The sequence below is a fragment of the Podarcis raffonei genome, chromosome 6 (genome assembly GCF_027172205.1).
Source record: "Podarcis raffonei isolate rPodRaf1 chromosome 6, rPodRaf1.pri, whole genome shotgun sequence".
NCBI classification, from domain to species: Eukaryota; Metazoa; Chordata; class Lepidosauria; order Squamata; family Lacertidae; genus Podarcis; species Podarcis raffonei.
In genome coordinates this window covers 64698191-64716643 of record NC_070607.1, presented here as the reverse complement: position 1 = coordinate 64716643, position 18453 = coordinate 64698191, and the positions used below count along the sequence as shown (strand labels likewise).

At 43.1% G+C, this 18453-nt stretch overlaps 1 protein-coding gene across 3 annotated transcripts in view; it reads left to right on the top strand.

Moving 5' to 3' along the window:
- Positions 1 to 1534, top strand: part of SLC16A1 (solute carrier family 16 member 1) — a 40702-nt gene extending 39168 nt beyond the window's left edge. For all 3 annotated transcript variants that reach the window (XM_053393511.1, XM_053393510.1, XM_053393512.1), the window contains exon 5: positions 550 to 1534. In XM_053393511.1, coding sequence (XP_053249486.1) covers positions 550 to 827 — 278 coding nt within the window. In that variant the 3' untranslated portion in view covers positions 828 to 1534. The remainder of the gene's footprint in view (positions 1 to 549) is intronic.
- The last annotated feature ends 16919 nt before the right edge of the window (positions 1535 to 18453 follow it).

Genomic DNA, 18453 nt, shown 5'->3' with positions numbered 1-18453 from the left:
CCGGCCTGCTGAACTCTCCCCAGGCAATACCCCTCTGTAGCCCTACTCCATATCCTCCTTGAGTGTTTTTGCCTGGCTGGAATGTGTCCTCATGGTTGCCTTGATAGATGGGTGTGTGGTGAAACTAGCCTATGCTATGAAGGTAACATTTGCATTTGTTGCCTTGCCCACTTTTGTATCTGGTCTCACCTACCAAAGGCAAGTTGTACGCAGAAGGTGGTCCAGATGGGAATAGGGCCTTCATTCTGAAAAAGATTTCCTTCTCCTCCAGAGTCAGAATTATGTTGCTTCTGGCACTTTGCAAATGCCAGAACAGTGATCTCATCAGCCTGTGGTACAGTTCCCATATCCCTGTATTACATATATATGGTAGAGCTGATCCAGCTTAAAACATATGGATTTTTTTTACCTGTGTAGGAAATAACCTACAAAGGGAGAGGAGGACTTTCCCACACTCCTTGGTATTAAGGCAGAGACTTTCTCGTCTAGCCGTGAAGTAAAACGCTAATGATCTTTTAATGTACTCCCCCCCCCTTCTTGTCCTATTAGGTAAACTCAATGATATGTATGGTGACTACAAATACACCTACTGGGCGTGTGGCATCATCTTGATTGTCTCTGGGATCTTCCTGTTTATTGGAATGGGCATCAATTACCGGATGCTGGCAAAAGAGCAGAAGGCTGAGGACAAGCAGAGGGCTGAAGCGAAAGAAGAAGAAACCAACATTGATGAGGCTGAAAAACAAAAAGAACCCAGTAATGATGTGGCCAGTCTGCCTCAGAAAAGCACAGAAGATAGTGTGAAAGAGGAGGATAGCCACATGTGAGAGAGACTGGTATCTTAAATCCAGGAGGGCATGATGAAAGATTATCAATATGATATGTTGTGCTTGGGTGTGGGGAGCACTGTTGGTAGTGAACAGTGGGGAGACGTTTATAAATCAGGTGATTTTTTTAAAACTGCAAATTGTCTTTTTATCAGCATTTGACAGTAGCAGAGCTCAATGGGCAGTGCCATCTTTTTATTGGGTATTGGGTGGGGAGGGAGGGAAATTTTTATACTCTGGCTTTTTTAACAGTAATGTGAATGTACTAATATGTGCCTTAGAGCTTCCACATTTAGGCTGTTCTGCTGGAAAAGCCTTACCTTAGTTCTACAAACTGTTCCACTTAGAATTTTGTAGTCTGCTTAGGCTATATCTGTAAAGGATATCTTGACTACTTTTTATGCAGTAGGTTTCAAGGTTGGGTGTTAAATAAACACTACTTCACATGCTTCTAAATTCTGTTACGGCCAGACTTGGTAGAAGTATAAATAGCTTTGGAGCATAGGTGATGAAAAGGTTGGTGGAGTTTTAATCAATATTATTGCAGTCCTGCTGTTTCTAGATTCCAGGTACATGCCAGCTTGATTGTGTTTCTAACAGTTTTTGAAAACTTTTCTCATTGTTGTGAGTTGTTTTGTTTTGTTAAAGTCCCTTCTTGGTTAAATGTGAGTTCTCGCCATTTGAATAAAATATGCAAAGAGACATTTCCACTGTCTTTCACTTGACTTATTATGGAGTCAAGCCTACTTTCTAGTCACCATTACTTTACTTACTGGTTGTCATCAGCCTAGAATGTCTGCCTTGAGAAAACATTTCAAAATGAAACGGGTATCTGTGCAAGTAGTTGAGTTGGTTACTTTGCGCATGCCTTGTGCATCAAGAGAACCCTCATTTATACAGTTTTTCTATACCCGTTTGACTCATTCAGTGTCTGAGCTAGCTTTGGAATAGGAGAGACTAAGGGTGTCACCCTAAGCACAGCTGCTTGCTTACTAACCCCACCACTTCCAAAGGGATTCATTTTCATTCTCATGTTCCTCTTGTAAGTAGTGATCTGACTGGGTGGCGATGAAATCTGGTACCCCATTTTGTGGAGATTAATGCTCAGAGAACAGTGTCTCAGCACTAGCTAAACTGTTGAGCAGATACTTCTTTCTAACCTGTGCTAAGGATAGATTGGTGGAAAATGGTGGAAAAGCTGAACAGAGACATTACTTTTCCTCAGTTCCTTGTGCTTTCTGATGTGGCAACTTACTCCAAATGGGCTAAGAATTCAAAATGAGATGTAGCTGCTCAGCTGCAAGATGCTTTATTTGGTAAAAGATGGGAGAATCCTTTGTATATATTTATTCATTTTTATTAGTGAGAGTGAAAACCACACTTGGAAGGATAGCAGAGCCTCTTGCTAGTCGTAAATCCTACTAAAAGTTAATAAATAATCCTGTGAGACATTTACTTTTTCAAATAAACTTGCATCATCTCATTCACCCATCAAATGCTGGTAGTTTTTCATGCTACTTTCAACGATTTTTCATAGCCACATTCCAAAGTGCACAAGTATATTGACATATATCTTGTGAGTCATCTAGTTAGAAGATAGAGGCAAATGATCTCTGTGGGTTGTAAAGTTAAGTTCCAATAACTGAGCCCACATAGTTCAATGGGACTCACTTACAGATTAGCGTATATACAGAATTTCAGTCTAAGACTTGCTGTTGTGAGTCACCCAGTCTTGTGAAAACCTGTAGAGGAGTGTAAGTAACAGAAGCACAATTTTCTTGGAATGTACCTGATGCTTGTGTGTGTGAACAGTGTGTGTTTCAGTGTGTGACTGCCGAAGTGAACATTAGCACCTTGCTTGATGTTTAGGCCAGAAAGATATGTGGGGAACATGGAAAACAACAATGTCTCCTCTGGTAATGTCTAGTAATACAAAATGCATTGTATGTGCCATGGGGCTCCTTGTTAGTCCCACACTACCCAGTTTCATTGGTTGCTGCTTGCAATGGCCAGGAAGCCCTTAGCATAATGTCCTTGTTGTATGTTTTGTACTATTAGGGAGGAAGAGAAGATGCTCTTTGTTTTTGGTGGGAGACGCAAATATTCTAATGTCTTGTTCTAGCCTCAATGTATAAAGTTCATAATATTGTGGTAGTGCATTTGTCTTTTTAGAATATGGAAAAGAAATAGATTTTTAAGCGTGCTCTGGGAATCTGAACCCAGCTTAATATGAACCAAATTCCGGCTCTGTGATTCTGTGAATTTGTGCAGTGGTTGCTTCTTGTTTTCCTGCAAAATAGTGTTCCATTCCAAACAGCTGGTGTGTAAGTATTAATGGGTGTTCTTAGTGTTCTCAAATTTTTGGCCAGATAAATTGAAATTCTGTTGGGTTTTTCCCTTCTAGCGTAGTGTATTTTGATGATCATCTGCACAGGAACTTCCTGTGCCTTTGATTTAGCAGTTTCGTAATAAGCCATAAGCACAGGAGGTTCCTCTGCAGGGACTGCTTTGTGCGACCTAAAAGCAGGTTTGTTGTGTGGCACATCAGTTTCTCCTTCCCACATTTCCACTTACAGCTGCAGACTTTGTACTTAGAGCTTTTATCTTGTGATTGGCCTCAAGTTGTAACAAGGAGGACCCTTCAGATCCTTTTGGGTGAATAGCACACATTTGTGTGGCTTGTTTTGTGAAGAGTTAATAACAGCAACTATCCCTGTAATGTGTAATATGTGATGTCATGAGTTTGTCCTTTGACAGTTAGGCAGATTGTAGGAAAATATGCAACTTCAAGCTTTCAGCATCAGAAAGTTTGCTAATATGAGTGGTGAAATGAATTATGATTAGTAACACTTAGCAATAATTTGTCAGTCCCCACAAAAAGTCCATGCATACACATCCTTAGAGGCTAAATATAACACGATGCTCTGGCAGGGGTGGCTAATCAGTGGCTCCCCAGATGTTGATGGACTCCAGCTCCCTTCAGTATTTCCCAGCATGGTGAATGGTGAGGGATAATAGGAGTTGTTGTCCAATAACATCTGGGGGGGCATAGAATAGGCACCCCACTTCTATTAGTTTCCCTCCACTTACTAATGCCAGCATCTTTAATTAAAGGGTAGGAAATAGATTAACAAGTTTTAAACCTTTGATTCTCCTTCACTGTTTATCCTACTTTTTTTTAAATCAAAGGTAAATTACTTCTCTGTGAAACACTTGCCTTGTCAAAGCTCATACTGAAGAGAGAATTCTTACCATTTTGTGGAAACTCAAGTCTGCTTTCTTAGAATGTTACGCAAATAGTAGTTCTAATAACTGGCCCACACTTTTGGTTTATGCAAATAAAGCTGAACAAATTGATTTTGTGTTTTTCATTTGCTCACCCCAAATATGTAGATTCTGACAAGTAACCTTGTTGGGTTTTTTGTTTTTTTAAAAAAGTTTCTGGAACTCTCTTGCCAGTATTACACAATGCACTGTGAAATCCTTTTCTGTTGTATTGTTTGCTTAGGTTTTGGATTTTTAATTATTATTTTTTTGTAATTGCATTCAGCTCTAAAATTGTACAAAAAGGAACAGGTCAGGGTATTTTCATACTTTAGAATATGTTTGTTTATAAAGCCAATAGAGTATTTTGTATAAACAGATTTTATTGTACTGTATTGAGCTGTGACATAAAACCAAGTTATATGTTCAGAAGTTCCATGTGTCAAGAATTCATAATAACTGGTTCACATTGCAATAAACTAACAATGAAAAATTTCAGGTGTGATCAGTGTTTTTTAGTAGAAGGAGTCATGACTACAGCAGTATAGATGTATTTGTTCTCAGTTATTACGTTTACTGGACTTTCATGCAATGATTTCCCCTCCTCCTCCTCCTTTTCTCCCACAGCCGTGCACATACCCCCAAATTTGCTCCAGAGGGTCTTCCAACACTCTGCAGCAGATTCTTAGTGGGAACATGCACTGAGCTGAAGGAGGGGGTAGCATTATGAAGTGGAAGTCCTGGTGCATGAGTGTATGTCTGTTGCACTCACATACATGCACCAGTGGCTAAAAACCATTGCAGCTATAGCCATCCTGGGAACATGATTGGAGAGTGGGGTAAAAATGCCTGTAATAAAATGAAAAGATAAAATGAATTCTCTATTTTAGTGTATGGAACACGCTGGCACCCCCAGCTAATTTGTGTTGCTACTGTTTCTTTTGGCATTTAGAATGGCTTCCACTCTACATTCATGAAACTGTATTTTAATTTAGCAAGGGTGGAGGTGGATGTCTACTTTGTAGTGAAGCTCTTTGGGAACATAAAGAATCCTGCTGGGTCACTCCATAGGCATCCTCTTTCCCACAACAGCCTATGGCAAGCCCTCGAGCAGAACACAAGCTTACTTCCTGTTGTTCTCCAATGCATGCTATTAAGAGGCCTCTGATCCTGGAGGTAATTATATAGCCATTCAACACCAAAGCACCAGACCAGCTTTGTGAGAGCAAATATAGACCAGTGGGGAACACTAGTTTTTGAGCTAAGCAACGATTTGGAGTGAAGCTTAGCAGTTGATTCATTTTGCCAATCATCCTGAACAAACCAATACCCGTTTTAGTAATAACTGGGTTAAAATGGTCTGGACTGCAAAACTTATATAAGGATCAGCAAAGATTATTGTAAAGCACATTGTACATACAAAGCCTGATCCTGTGTTCTTCAGGGTATATAGAACAGGTGAATTCTGCCAATATAGAGGACATCTAGATGAGTGGTTCCAGATGCTGAAGATAGGGCAGTCAGCTTTTCTGAATGGGGGTGTACGCCCCAGAGGCATCAGATATGTAGCTTGGCAATGCTCCTGTCTCCATCTTTGTCACTAGAAGCCCAGGTACTTTCAGTGACATGGAACACCCTTTCTGCCACAGGTGGAGGCAGTCATGCTTGTGAATACCACTTGCTGGAACCCACAGGGAGAGGCGAGTGCTCTTGTGCTTGGATCCTGCTTGGATCACTTGATGTCACGATTCACTCATCATACCACAACTTAAGGCACTGGGAGAGTCTTGGATATAACTGCATAGATATCTTTCATTGTGGCTACCTGCTTGTTAATAAATGCATTTAATTTCACAGTGCAGTTTTAAACTTGCAAGAGGTAGCTGGTCAATAATGTTGCCTAACTGGGGATTGAAAAACTCCCAGCTTTGAGCACCACCCCTCCCCACCCTACCCCGACTTGAATTTTGCCTGGTTAATTACATATTGGATCAGTTTCACAAGCTCCTAATAACTCCCCCCACATCCCCTTCAAAGACACATTCTTAAACTTTCAGTGGAATCTGCACCCTATGAACACAAATTTCTGTTCTAGGCAGGCTTCCTGACTGGAAGGAGGCATTCCTGGAGCAGCTACTCATGCAGAGATGCAATGGGCAGCATCCTCTGTGGGTGGGCACTTTAGGTTAACAAGAGCCTTTGAATATTGTTCTTCAGTACAGTGGTACCTCTGGATGCGAACGGGATCCGTTCTGGAGCCCCATTCGCATCCTGAAGCGAATGCAACTCGCGTCCGCGGGTCGCGATTTGCCGCTTGCGCATGCGTGAGCAGCGAAACCCGGAAGTAACCCGCTCCATTACTTCCGGGTCGGCACGGAGCGCAACCTGAAAATATTCATCCCGAAGCTACTTCAACCCAAGGTATGACTGTACTGGCAATCCTTTTGTGGATTCCTTTTAGGACCTGGGATCCTGCTTGGGGAATATGTAAATACATACCATATCTATCATCTATCATCTATCTATCTATCATCTATCTATCTATCATCTATCTATCTATCTATCTATCTATCTATCATCTACTGGTAATAGGGAGAGGAGTCTTCAAACCCAAACACTTCTGTATTGACTCTAATGACAGACTGTCCCAACAGATAAGATTCAGCTAACAAATGTACTGAAGTGAGCAGCTCAAGGTGTGGAAATAGCACACCTTTATCTTGATGTCTGTGATAGGTTGCGCCTGGGAAGGTTAGTAACTGAGTACATCTGTCCTCTTTTGCTTCTGTAGGCCAGGTTGCTGGGCAGGAATCCAGTTCTGCAGATCTAGCCTGAAACATAGAAAGGGAGTAATGTAACATTCAAAAGCCAACAGCCTCTCTATTGCCAAACAAACTACCTTTTCTGTCTTGGCATCTGAACCATTACATTGTATGCACTGCTAATTTTGAAACCAGCAAATCGTTTGACTAACAGAAATTGATATATGAAATGTTTTCTTTTTATAGCATTCGGAAAAGTTATTCTGATTAAGACCAGTCCTTATTTTGACTTCTCTGTAACCTGTAGATTTAGAAGTAACACAAGTAAGACAGATATGGGGCCTTTGTGTACTGCTAGTATTTAACAATGTGCAATGCTTGTATCTCCATTCTTGAGCGACAGGTTTGCTTCTTGTCACATTCCTGTGGTTACAGCCTCGCCACTGAGTGATAGTCTAACTGGTACAAAGCTAAGAAGTGTTGATAACAGTCCATTGTTAAGCAGAATTGCTCTCCTCAGGAAAAGAAAAAAAGGCGGAGAGAAGATCCAACCTAAAAAATCAAACAGCAATAAGCAAGTGGGAAAATATGTTTTAAAAATTTTCAAATACTGGACAGATAAATCTATCAGATTATATAAAATAGAATTCTAGGTTGTGGGCATGCAGGAGAGAAGAAGAAACTGCTCCATTCTACCAGGTCATGTACAGGGGTGTTAAAAATAAAAATTAAATCCCAACTTGTTTGCTGCCTTGGCTCCAAACATAAGTGCCTCAGAGTAAACTAGATAGCTCAAGCAATTGTCTTAAAAAGGAAACCAGAGCATCTAGAGGTCAGAAATCTCCCCGTAATTTTGTTTAATAGCTTTACTGCTTACAAAGGCAAGGAGGTTGGGAAAGAGATATTGCCAAGCTTCCTTCTGTAGCTGCTGCAACTGCACAAATGAAACCAATGAAAATGAGTTACTTGCAGCTTGTTCCGTTAAATCATTTCCAGTGTGGCTGCTACTCACCTACCCCCCCCCAAAATATGTAAAAGAAAGCTAGGCAAATTAATGAAGGATAAGACTATCAATGGCTACTAGTCATCATTGCCGTGTACTAGAATTGTAGAGTTGGAAAGGACCTCAAGGGTAATCTAGCCCAACCCCTTGCAAATACAGGAATCTGCCCAACATATGGCTCAAACCCACAACCCTGAGATTTGAAGTCTCGTGCTCTACCAACTGAGCTAGCCCCTCCAGTATTGGCGGCAGCAGACCTCTATAAACCCATTGCTGGCTATCACAGATGGGGAGAGTGCTATTGTGCTTAGGTCCTGTTTTTGCAGGCTTTCCTTGGGCATCTGGCTAATCGCTGTGAGGACCAGATTCTGGCTATTTTCTTTCCTTCCCCTCTCCCGTATAGGTTGCCACTGTGGAGATGCCAAGGGACTGTTCTGTGGCATTCCTCGATTCTGCAGCACCAGAACAAAAAGGAGGAAATATTTGAGGGGAGGGAGGGAGACAGGAGAGTGCTGAGCTTGCTCTCTGCAACTAGTACTAGGATAGCTGAGAACAGCAGAGCATCCTGGATTAAGTGTTCATGCCTTTAGGGCAAGTTTCTACTAAAAGGAAGAATTCCAATGTGAATCTTGCATAGGTCAAGGATGTCTTTTAATAGCAATGTGAAATGACTCTCGTTCATCTCCCGACCAAATTCCATCATAGGCAGCTATCATAAACATTCCTCTTCACCAGCCTGGCCCGTTTATTTCTAGGCTATTCTTAAACTTGAGGCCAGTTCACTACCCTTCATCCATTTCCCCTCTCATCTTTCTCAGTTGCCTAGGATATTTATGCTCTACTTGTAGAGAAAGTAATACCTTTTTTCTTTTTTTCAGGATTGTTCTTTCGGCCAGTTCTGGATAGGTATCTACTAGGAGTGCTGAATGTCGGTCATGAATGTTCCATCTTAAGGTGGTTAGGTGAAAAGCTTATGCAATACAGAGAATTTTCTGGTTTCAAGGTTCTTTTTTCTTAGTGTTTTTGGAACAACACACACCTGCATGTTGCACAAGAGATCTGTGACTGAATCTCCCTCTGGATTTTTATATTAAGTTTTTAAGGCAATGACAGCAGACGGAAAGAGGTATGAGGGTTGAATATTCCCTATCCTCTCACCACTGCTTGGATAAAAATTTGCACCGCACTTAGGAGCGTTGGCTGGATACTGAGTGAGTGAGCACCAGTAGAATTGGGGTTGTAGACCAACTTGGAAGAAAGAATCAGTAAATTTATATGCTGCCTATTTGACTGGGTTACCCAAACCACTCTGGGTGGCTTCCAGCAAATTAAAACCCAAACATGTTGATGTCGTAAAACAATTTACAGTGGTCTGATATTGGAACACGAACAAGCTTTTTATAATTTGGAGAACGAAGATACTGACCTGTGAATCCTGTAGCTCTTTGGGGAGGGAAGTGAGTCAGGGAAAAAATATGGGGTCTTAATGCCAAGTTGCAGAAGCCCACCTATTTTTAAATAGCATTTTCAAACAGCCAAGTGCACACATGCTCCCTTTATATCTACAAATCCCCAGATCTTTTATTGGAACAAACTGGATTAAGAAAGCAAATTCACTTGTTCCAATACTTAGTTTTGCATGCTGTCTTGTGTGGCTAGGGAATGGCATCTTAGTGAAAGATTGGTACAGCCATCACTAGGTCAAGACCCCGTAGGAAACCAATGATTTATTTTTCTTCCACCCTGATGGAAATAACATCAGCTATTTCCTCTGCTTGGCTGGAACTTCGAAAAAGCAAACAAATCCCTGGCTGGCATGAAACTGGTTTGGGGACTTAAGTATGAGCATGCTGTTTCTCCAGTTGTCTTTCTTTGCTTCCAGATTAGATTGATCCTGGTCTGGTCCGTGTAGTCTAGCGGGTAAAGATATCTTTGCTGGGACTGAACAGAAAGTAGTGATCAGCCCTTTCTATAGTGGTCTTGTGGAGAGGATTTTCAGACATAAAGATGCAACAGATTAATTGAAACCATATCCCCCAATCTGTGACATAACCACAGAACAGAACAGGACCCTTTCTTGACACATGTAGCTAAGTTTTCAAACCAGCCTACATTAAGGCTGATGATTTCCCCTGTGCTAAACTTTGGTCTACTGCAGAAAGACTTATCTTCATTGCCTTTTATTTCTAGGCATTCGAGAAATGTTGCATCGTTAAAATAGCATCCTATCTAAATATAGAGCTAAGGCACAAAGTGGCATGGAACTTCAGCTGATGGCCAGGGCACACTTTAGCCTGGGCACATTATTTATCCTTATCTGAGTACAAGCAAGGGCATGTTTTTCCACTGACTCTCATGTGCATCACCCTTTTGTGACTGTAGAGAACCCTCCCACTCATCTGCTCCTAGGTCAAAGTTATCTCAGGCAGAGATCCATTTTCTGCCGTGGACTGTTGTACCAGTTGCAAATAAAAAGCTTACAAAATATTATTGAATTTGTATACCAGCCTTCATCCGAAGATCACGGGGCCGCTCACAGCATAAAAATACAAAACTGAAACACAAAATGCATAATGAAACAAGTAAAACAAACCAATAGCCCCGTTCGCATAGACACGTTTAAAAGGCCATAGAATGTTAATCAGCCAAACGTCTGGTTGAAGAGATAGTTTTTCACGTGGGGCCTAAAGATATGTCATTAAGGTGCCAGGTGAGCCCCCCTGGGGAGAGCATTCCACAAATCTTGCCACCTTCTGCACTTATCATGGGGGAGGCATGTGAAAAGGGGCCTCAGATGGTGTTCACAAAGTCCACATTGGTTCATACAGGGAGGGGCGATCCTTGAAGTATTGTAGTCCTGAACCATTTAAGACTCTATCAGTCAAAAGCAGCACTTTGAATTCCTTATGTAATAAAATTTTCTTAACGCACACAGACCTCTAACGATGTTAGAGATCAAAGGTCCCTCCTGACTTTCAATTGCTGCAAAATGTAGAGCAGTTTATGCTGTGTCCAGACAGAGGGGGGGGGCATATGGGCCACTTGGCCTGGGCCTCCGATTCCAAAGGGGGCCTCGGTCAGCATATTCACAATGCACTGGGGTGAACGTGGAGGTGCAAAGGCGGCGGTTCAAGCCTTGAAATAAAATCATTTGTCAACATAAGTTTTGTGAAAATTATTTATATACTTACTTATTTATAAGACTTCAGTTATCCCCAGGGTAAAAAAAAAAGGGGGGCACATTATCTACCCAGCCCGGGCCTCTGCCTGGCTCTGCAAAGCCCTGGCTGTGTCTTGCTTGTGGCATAGCAACACTGCCTTTATATCTTGTTATCATCCATAGACTTTGAGTATCTTTTCATAATACAGCTACATAACAGTGATTTGAACATGTTCTGCTCTCTGAAGTGAGCCATTGGCTTGTACCAGCTTGCCCTGTGGTTTAGCTTTAGATGCATGGAGTATCTTCACATTGCTGCAAGTAGCTTACAATGGATTTCGGGCCCCTCCCCGCCTTCTTTTTTTTTGCATGCATTATAAGCAAGCGGCTGAGCAGCCTGTGAGTTCATGCTGTTTGAAGCTTCCTTCCTTCAGAATCCAATAAATGGGGTCCAGTTGCTGAATGTGGTGTTGGAAACACCCTAAATATTTGTCTTTCATGACGTATACATTGGGTGGGATGTGTTTTCTAAATTTCACTGTCTTGTCTTAATTTGCTTTTCTGCAGCAAAGCAGAGGATTGGTCCCTTCCAACTCTACAAGTCTATTAAAAACCTGACCACTTTAGCAATGGGAGCCGCCTCCTCCTTTTGCTGGGTCATGAGGCACACACAGCTCGGCCTGCCTTTCCGTGTATTGAAATTGTAGCTCTCCCTGTAACATGTGCTTGAACTGCTTCTCACTTAACACGATAGCACACCAACATTACTAGAGCGGCTGTAACCACAACTGCCTGTTATCTCCATCCCGGCATCTGATTCTTGACGCCAACGTCTTGCTAGCCTGTTCTGTTGGTTTTGCAGCAGCAGCAACTGCTGCTGCATGAACTTCTTTCGTGCATTCTCTTGACTGCAAAGACTTGGTTTGAAGATGGCATCGCTTTCACCCTCACTCCTCTTTCTGGCATGGAAGAGGCCTGTCCTTGTGATCTTCCCCCAATCCCCTGACACACACAGGCAGGCATTTAAAAAAGAAAAGAAAAAGGGTAAAGCAGCTTAATCATTACCATAATGCACTTCAATCCCCTTCCAAGACAGGAACTCTGCTGAGCGCATTCATGTGATGGCCATGAGAAGGGGATTGGCATTCTTGCATGTCCGCCTTGAGCCCAGGGACCCTTTATTTAGATTTGCCAGAAGATTTGAGCTCTGCTGAGTCAGGGGCTCCTTCTGCATCCGAATTGCTTTTTGTGAAGGTGTTGCGAGGTTTTAGGCGAATGAGACCCAACTGACCCCAGAGAAAATGAAGGATGAGAAAGCTGCTTATCCAAAGCTCTATGTCTTGGGAAAATTAGGTCTAGAAGGAGCTGCAGGAAAGCCACAGGACAAATAGTCACTAAGCTCCCATGTCAACAAGCTTAATATGCTTTCCTGCCTTAGAGCACCTGTTCCTTCAGTATATTGTTAATTTGTTCTGTGTTTATTATTATTAAATTATATGCTGGCTTGGGGATGATTTTCTGGAAATGCAAATGATGCATTTTATTTGTTTGTTTTAAAAAAAAACAGTTGCAAGGGCAGCTTGTGAGCGGGATCAAATCTTGCACACCCGAAAGAAGCCATAGAGCAAATAGCTGTTCTAACAGTAGCCTGTGAGCTAGCACTAGTGCAAGCAAGCACTCAAATAGGCCATCAGGGCTTCAGTTCTTTGGAACTAGTGGAGGTGTACCAGTGCTTGTACCACAAAAAGTACAACAAAGGGGTTCAGACTAGCAGGCTTGGTAGTTATAGCCGCTCAGGTTACAGTCAGACAAGTAACTTAAAAGGCATATATCCATAAATGTGTTGATTGGAGTATGTATCCTATAGTTCCCATAGACCAGTGATTCTCATCCATTTTGTAAGCATTACCTTTTGAGATGCCGCCTTTTCAGGCCCCATTTTCCCCGTCTACAACAGAACATGCAAGAATATGTTCTGCATTGCAGGGGGTTGGACTAGATGTCCCTTCCAACTCTACAACTGATTCTATGATATCACAGCAATAGTTAACACTATAATCCATTTTTAATGTTAATATAAGTATATTATCAGCAGCATGCTTGTGAACAGAGTTTTGAGCATGCAATAGAGGGAGGCAGAGAGATTGTCTCTTAAAACAGAAGTCACCAACCTTTTTGGATTAGTGGGCATATTTTGAACTTTGAGAGTGCTGCGGGTCCTGGTTGCAAAATGGCTGCCTTGGACAGGGAATGGAATAACAGGAAAATGTCTGCCATACTATAACACAAGATTAGAAAGACAATCACCTTGGATAAGCTTATGTATACCATGGGAAATCAGCTATGTCTTGCTGGTCCTGATTATGGAGATAACACACATGGATGCTTTTGCTGTCTCAATGCCACTAAAAATACAGTACACAAGGTTGGCATACCACTCTCACTTCACATAAATTGCTTAGAAGGTACTTGCACATTTTGCCCCATAACTGTCTTTCTAGGAAAGCTAATGACTTACTTTGTTGCTGGCATGCATCCATCTGTTTGGAGAGACAATGGCATGCGCCTCTGGGGTTGAAGTCAAACCACTGGAGAATTAAGTGTCTTCTGTGGCTGCAGAGAGCAGTGACTCTTGACTGTTGCATCCTGCATTGTTTTTGGTGCATTAGCAGAGCCAAAGTGACCTCTCTGGGGTGCAAGCCTGGGCAGTATGTATGGAGGACCTGGGCTGCCCAGACGACAAGACCCACCCACCCCTCAGCCTTGCTGATGTGATTCAAAGGAAAGCAGAGCAATACATTAGACACCAGCTTGATTGAAGGAGTTGATGGAGGGAGGTATACAAGACACCATCCAATGCCATCTTAGGGACCACACTCTGGATTTGTGTAAGGTTTATTCCTTAGCCATTTCTTCTCCAGAATACCATATTTTTCGCTCTATAGGACGCACTTTTTCCCCTCCAAAAATTAAGGGGAAATGTGTGTGCATTCTATGGAGCGAATGCAGGCTCCTTGGCTTCAGCGATAGCAACACGAAGCCTCCAAAGCGCAGAGGGAGCGCTCCCTCTGTGCTCCGGAGGCTTCGCGTTGCTTTCACTGAAGCCTGGAAAGTGAGAGGGGTCGGTGCGCACCGACCCCTCTCGCTCTCCAGGCTTCAGGGATAGCCTCCTGAAGCCTTTGGAGTGCAGCACGAGTTCCCGCTGTGCTCCAAAGCCTTCGGGTTCCTTTTGGTGAAGCCGGGAGAGAAAGACTCTCGCGGCTTCAGCAGAGAGGGAGAGCTGCGCAGCGCCCCTTCAGCGAAGCGGGAGGAGAAATGGAAGGGGCTCCATTTCTCCTGCCGCTTCACTGAAGGGGCACTGAGCAGAGAGGGGGAGAATTTTTTTCTTGTTCTCCCCCTCTAAAACAAGGTGCGTCCTATGGTCGGGTGCATCCTATAGAGCGAAAAATACGGTATGTCGTTCAGGGCAGTGGGTATGGATTTTTCCTTGGGGTTTACTCCCAAAGCCTTTCTCACAAATGTGTATAGCTGCAAGGCAGCTGAGTTTTAGGATCAGAGCTTTTCTTATTCTAGTTGGCTACCTTCCCAAGTTGATGAGCCTCATCTGCCCCTCACTTTCCCTCTACAGCACATACCGAAACTGCCTTATTGACCATTGCATCTACTATTGGTCTCATGCGCTCAATATACTGGAACCTGTCTTCACATGCAAGGAACTCATTGACCCATCAGCTACCCTCACTTGCTTTAGCTAGCCAGTTGAAGCTGCTTCCCAGGTGTGGCTGCTGTCACATACTGACAGCTTCTAGGAGCCACAAGTGAGAGCTGAGTGCAGGGTGGGGAGTAAAAGTGGACAAACTACCCTAGAATAAGCATGTGTCTCCTACCAGAGATACTACCCCCCCAACACCCCAAAGTGACTTACTTTGAAAACTAATGTGAAAGATCAGAGTCTGGGGCTCTTGCCCAAGGGCACCCCTGGAAACCCTCAAAGGTACCAGGTTGGTGATGCCTTCTTAACACCACCATGACTTCTGTGCTGTTGCTTTATCAGCCTTAAACACAGTATGGGCTGCTTTGTCGGTGATCTGTTTACATACTATATAATTATGGCTGAACTGTATTTACATTCTATATACATAACTGAATTGCCATTATTTCCACAAGCAGGAAATCTATCTCCTAAAGCTGGGAGCAGCACGGCCTCTTTCTGTAGTCAGTTTACACAGTTATAAGGTTGTTGCTCAAGGGGAAAGTTCAGGTGCCATCAGAGCTGCAGGACTTACAACTTACTCTGCTTTCCAGAAGGTTTACTGAACCCCGTAGAGGCAACCCTTAGGCTGTAAGCCTCCCTGTCAAGGATCGTAGTTTAGTCAGCAGTCATACACTGTGTACTTTCTGTTCCTGAAGCAGGATAGTGGGTGAGGGCTGTAGAAGCAGCGGGTGCTTGCTCCAATTGGTTCGGAGCAAGGACAAAACAAACAAGCCCTCTCTTAATATATCAACCAAGCATCACTAAAAGGGCAAAGATAATCAATCTAAAACAAATTAATCATCCATTATTCTTCCCGCAGATGGCGCTATATTAATGAGAGCCCTCTTGCTATGTTAAAATGCTATTACTGGTTTGGATAAATGGGATATTTCTCTCATGAAAACTACAGTAGATTAGGTCCTGCACCCCAGGTTCAGGGTAGGCCTTGACATCTTCCATGCCTATATTTCTGCCTACACAAGTATTGTCCCATCCATCTTCGATGTGCCATGTTGAAAGTGAAACACATCTGGCCCCAGATGTGTTTGTGGGTGGGAAGAAACTATATCCCTGGCTCTGGGCTTGCCTACATAAAACAAGTGCTTGTGGAGGGAAATAATACAAACATTACCTCACCAAATGAGCCTCACCTGATGATTGTAGTCAATATATTTTAAATGTTTTATACACCGTAGGCTGCATACCATCCAACTTTATCTGATGCAAAACTGGGATGTGTTCCCGGGTGGGTCACACGGCCTGTGTCTCCTTCTTACCCTGGGGCGAGATCTCACACAGTGCCCCAAAACATGTGTTTTGTTGTGCCATGTGAGATTGCGGCCCTGAAAAACCCCCCACTTTGGGGGGCCATGAGATCGCAGCACCCAAAATGGCTGCCAAGATCTCTCGTAAAAAAATTGCATGTCCCATTTTTTCCCAGGGCACTTGGACGGTATGTATACTGTGCCACACATTGGAACAGCTGAGTAGTTTGGTAGATATTCTACTAATGAAATAGGAATATGAGATGCAAGGAATTACCTAAATCAGCCTGGATAGTTGAGTTATGTGAAAGGATACATGATTTTCTTATTTTTCCACCCTGCCACTGGGAGCAGTCCTGTTATAGAACAATTGCTGTTTCAGACAGTTCATTGATGTTTCTGGGTCTGGTCCAATGCCAGCAGGCTTTGTCCCATGAATGTGGCCTCTGTGATTCCTTAAAGGAAGAGCTTTTGGCAATATTGGCTGTCTCCATCTTGAGACTTTTAAGGCACAGACAGGCATTGAGGCTTGCGGTAGCAGCAGATTGCAAACCATTCATTCCCCTTGCACAGGAAAGCTCAGGTGTTTTCTCTGTTATTGCAGGGATCAGCCAAGCTGGTGAGGCTCCCCCTGTTTCTGCTGTCACCACATCTTGTACCAGATTTTGTGTGTTGTTGCAGTGGAGGTGTTCTGCGCACGCAACCCCTCACCACAACACAACATTTTGCTAATAGGAACAAATATTTGTGAGGAAAACATCTAGTATTCATTAACGGGCTACTGGCTTGCAGGTAAGTAGCCAAAACATAACAGTCTAGAAAATGTTAATATCTGCTTATTACCCATCCACACATACCACAAGGAGAGAGTGGATTCAGCAAGCTACATATCAAAAGGGGTTTCTTCACCCTCAGCAAAAATGTCTTAAATTCATTTGGGATCTGCTATTCCCAATAGCAGAAACATCACAGTTTTTTTCCTCATAGGCTGTTAGGTGCTTTGTAAACTCCAACAAAAATCTGGACCTGAAAGATGCAGCTTGTCACGCTGGCCACGTGACCCGGAAGTGTCTGCGGACAGCGCTGGCCCCCGGCCTCTTAAGTGAGATGGGCGCGCAACCCCAGAGTCTGTCAAGACTGGCCCGTACGGGCAGGGGTACCTTTACCTTTACCTTTATAGAAGTAGATAAGTGCGCTTAGGGGTTTGTCAGGCAGGATGAACCTGTTTACTTGCCTCAGATGGAGGAAAAGGACCTAGAAAGGGGCTAGAGATGCTATTACTTGAACATTAAAAGCAGATAGCCAGCCTAGAAGCAGACAGTTTTAATAGAAACAGTTCTATTTTCTTATAAGATCTTTGTTAAACCTGAAACAGCATTTCTGACAGAAAATAAGTACTGTGCCTTTAATAGTGAATCTGTCTATCGTTATACCTCTGAATGTTTGTTTCCATCTTGCCTCAGCTTTAATTGATACCTAGTTCAGGGAATAAAAAGTTAAAAAAGGTAAAGGACCCCTGGATGGTTAAGTCCAGTCAAAGGCAACTATGGGGTTGCGGCGCTCATCTTGCTTTCAGGCCACGGGAGCCAGTGTTTGTCCACAGAGAGCTTTCCGGGTCATGTGGCCAGCATGACAAAACTGCTTCTGGCGCAACAGAACACTGTGACGGAAACCAGAGCTCACAGAAACACCGTTTACCTTCCTGGCGCAGCTGTACCTATTTATCTACTCACACTGGTGTGCTTTCGAACTGCTAGGTTGGCAGGAGCTGGGACAGAGCAATGGGAGCTCACCCCGTCGCTGGGATTCAAACTGCCAACCTTCTGATCAGCAAGCCTAGGAGGGAATAAGTTGTTACAGCAACCCCCAGTATCAAGAGTCTTTGCTGTTGGTTTATATTATATGCTACCACAAAAAGAGAACCCCTGAATTCTCAGTTGTTATAGACAGGGAGTGACCTCAGACTAAATCACCTCAGACTGGTCATGTTGCACCACTCCCATCTTCACTCAGGGAGTGTATTACACAATCCGATGCATATTTACTTAGAAGCAGGTCTTACTGGTTGGGATTCACCTAATGAGCCTCATCAGCAGAAGCCCTGTACAGAGGTTTCCACTTGTGCAATGGGGCTTTCCCCTCACTCCCCCCACCCCATGTCTCCTAGAATTAGCTCTGGGGGCATCAAGAGAACACCAAGAACAGTGAGCAGTTAAGGGGAGAGGAGGGTTGTTCTCTCTGGCAAAGCTTCTATGCTTGCACAGATGGAACATTCAACATCATGCAATGTTGACTTCCACTCACTGAGTTCAGTGGGGCTTATTTCCTAATATATGTGTTTAGCTTTGCTGTTTTAATGGCTTTACTTTAATCACAGATATTTAAGGTGGTGACCCCATGCACACTTACCTGGGAGCA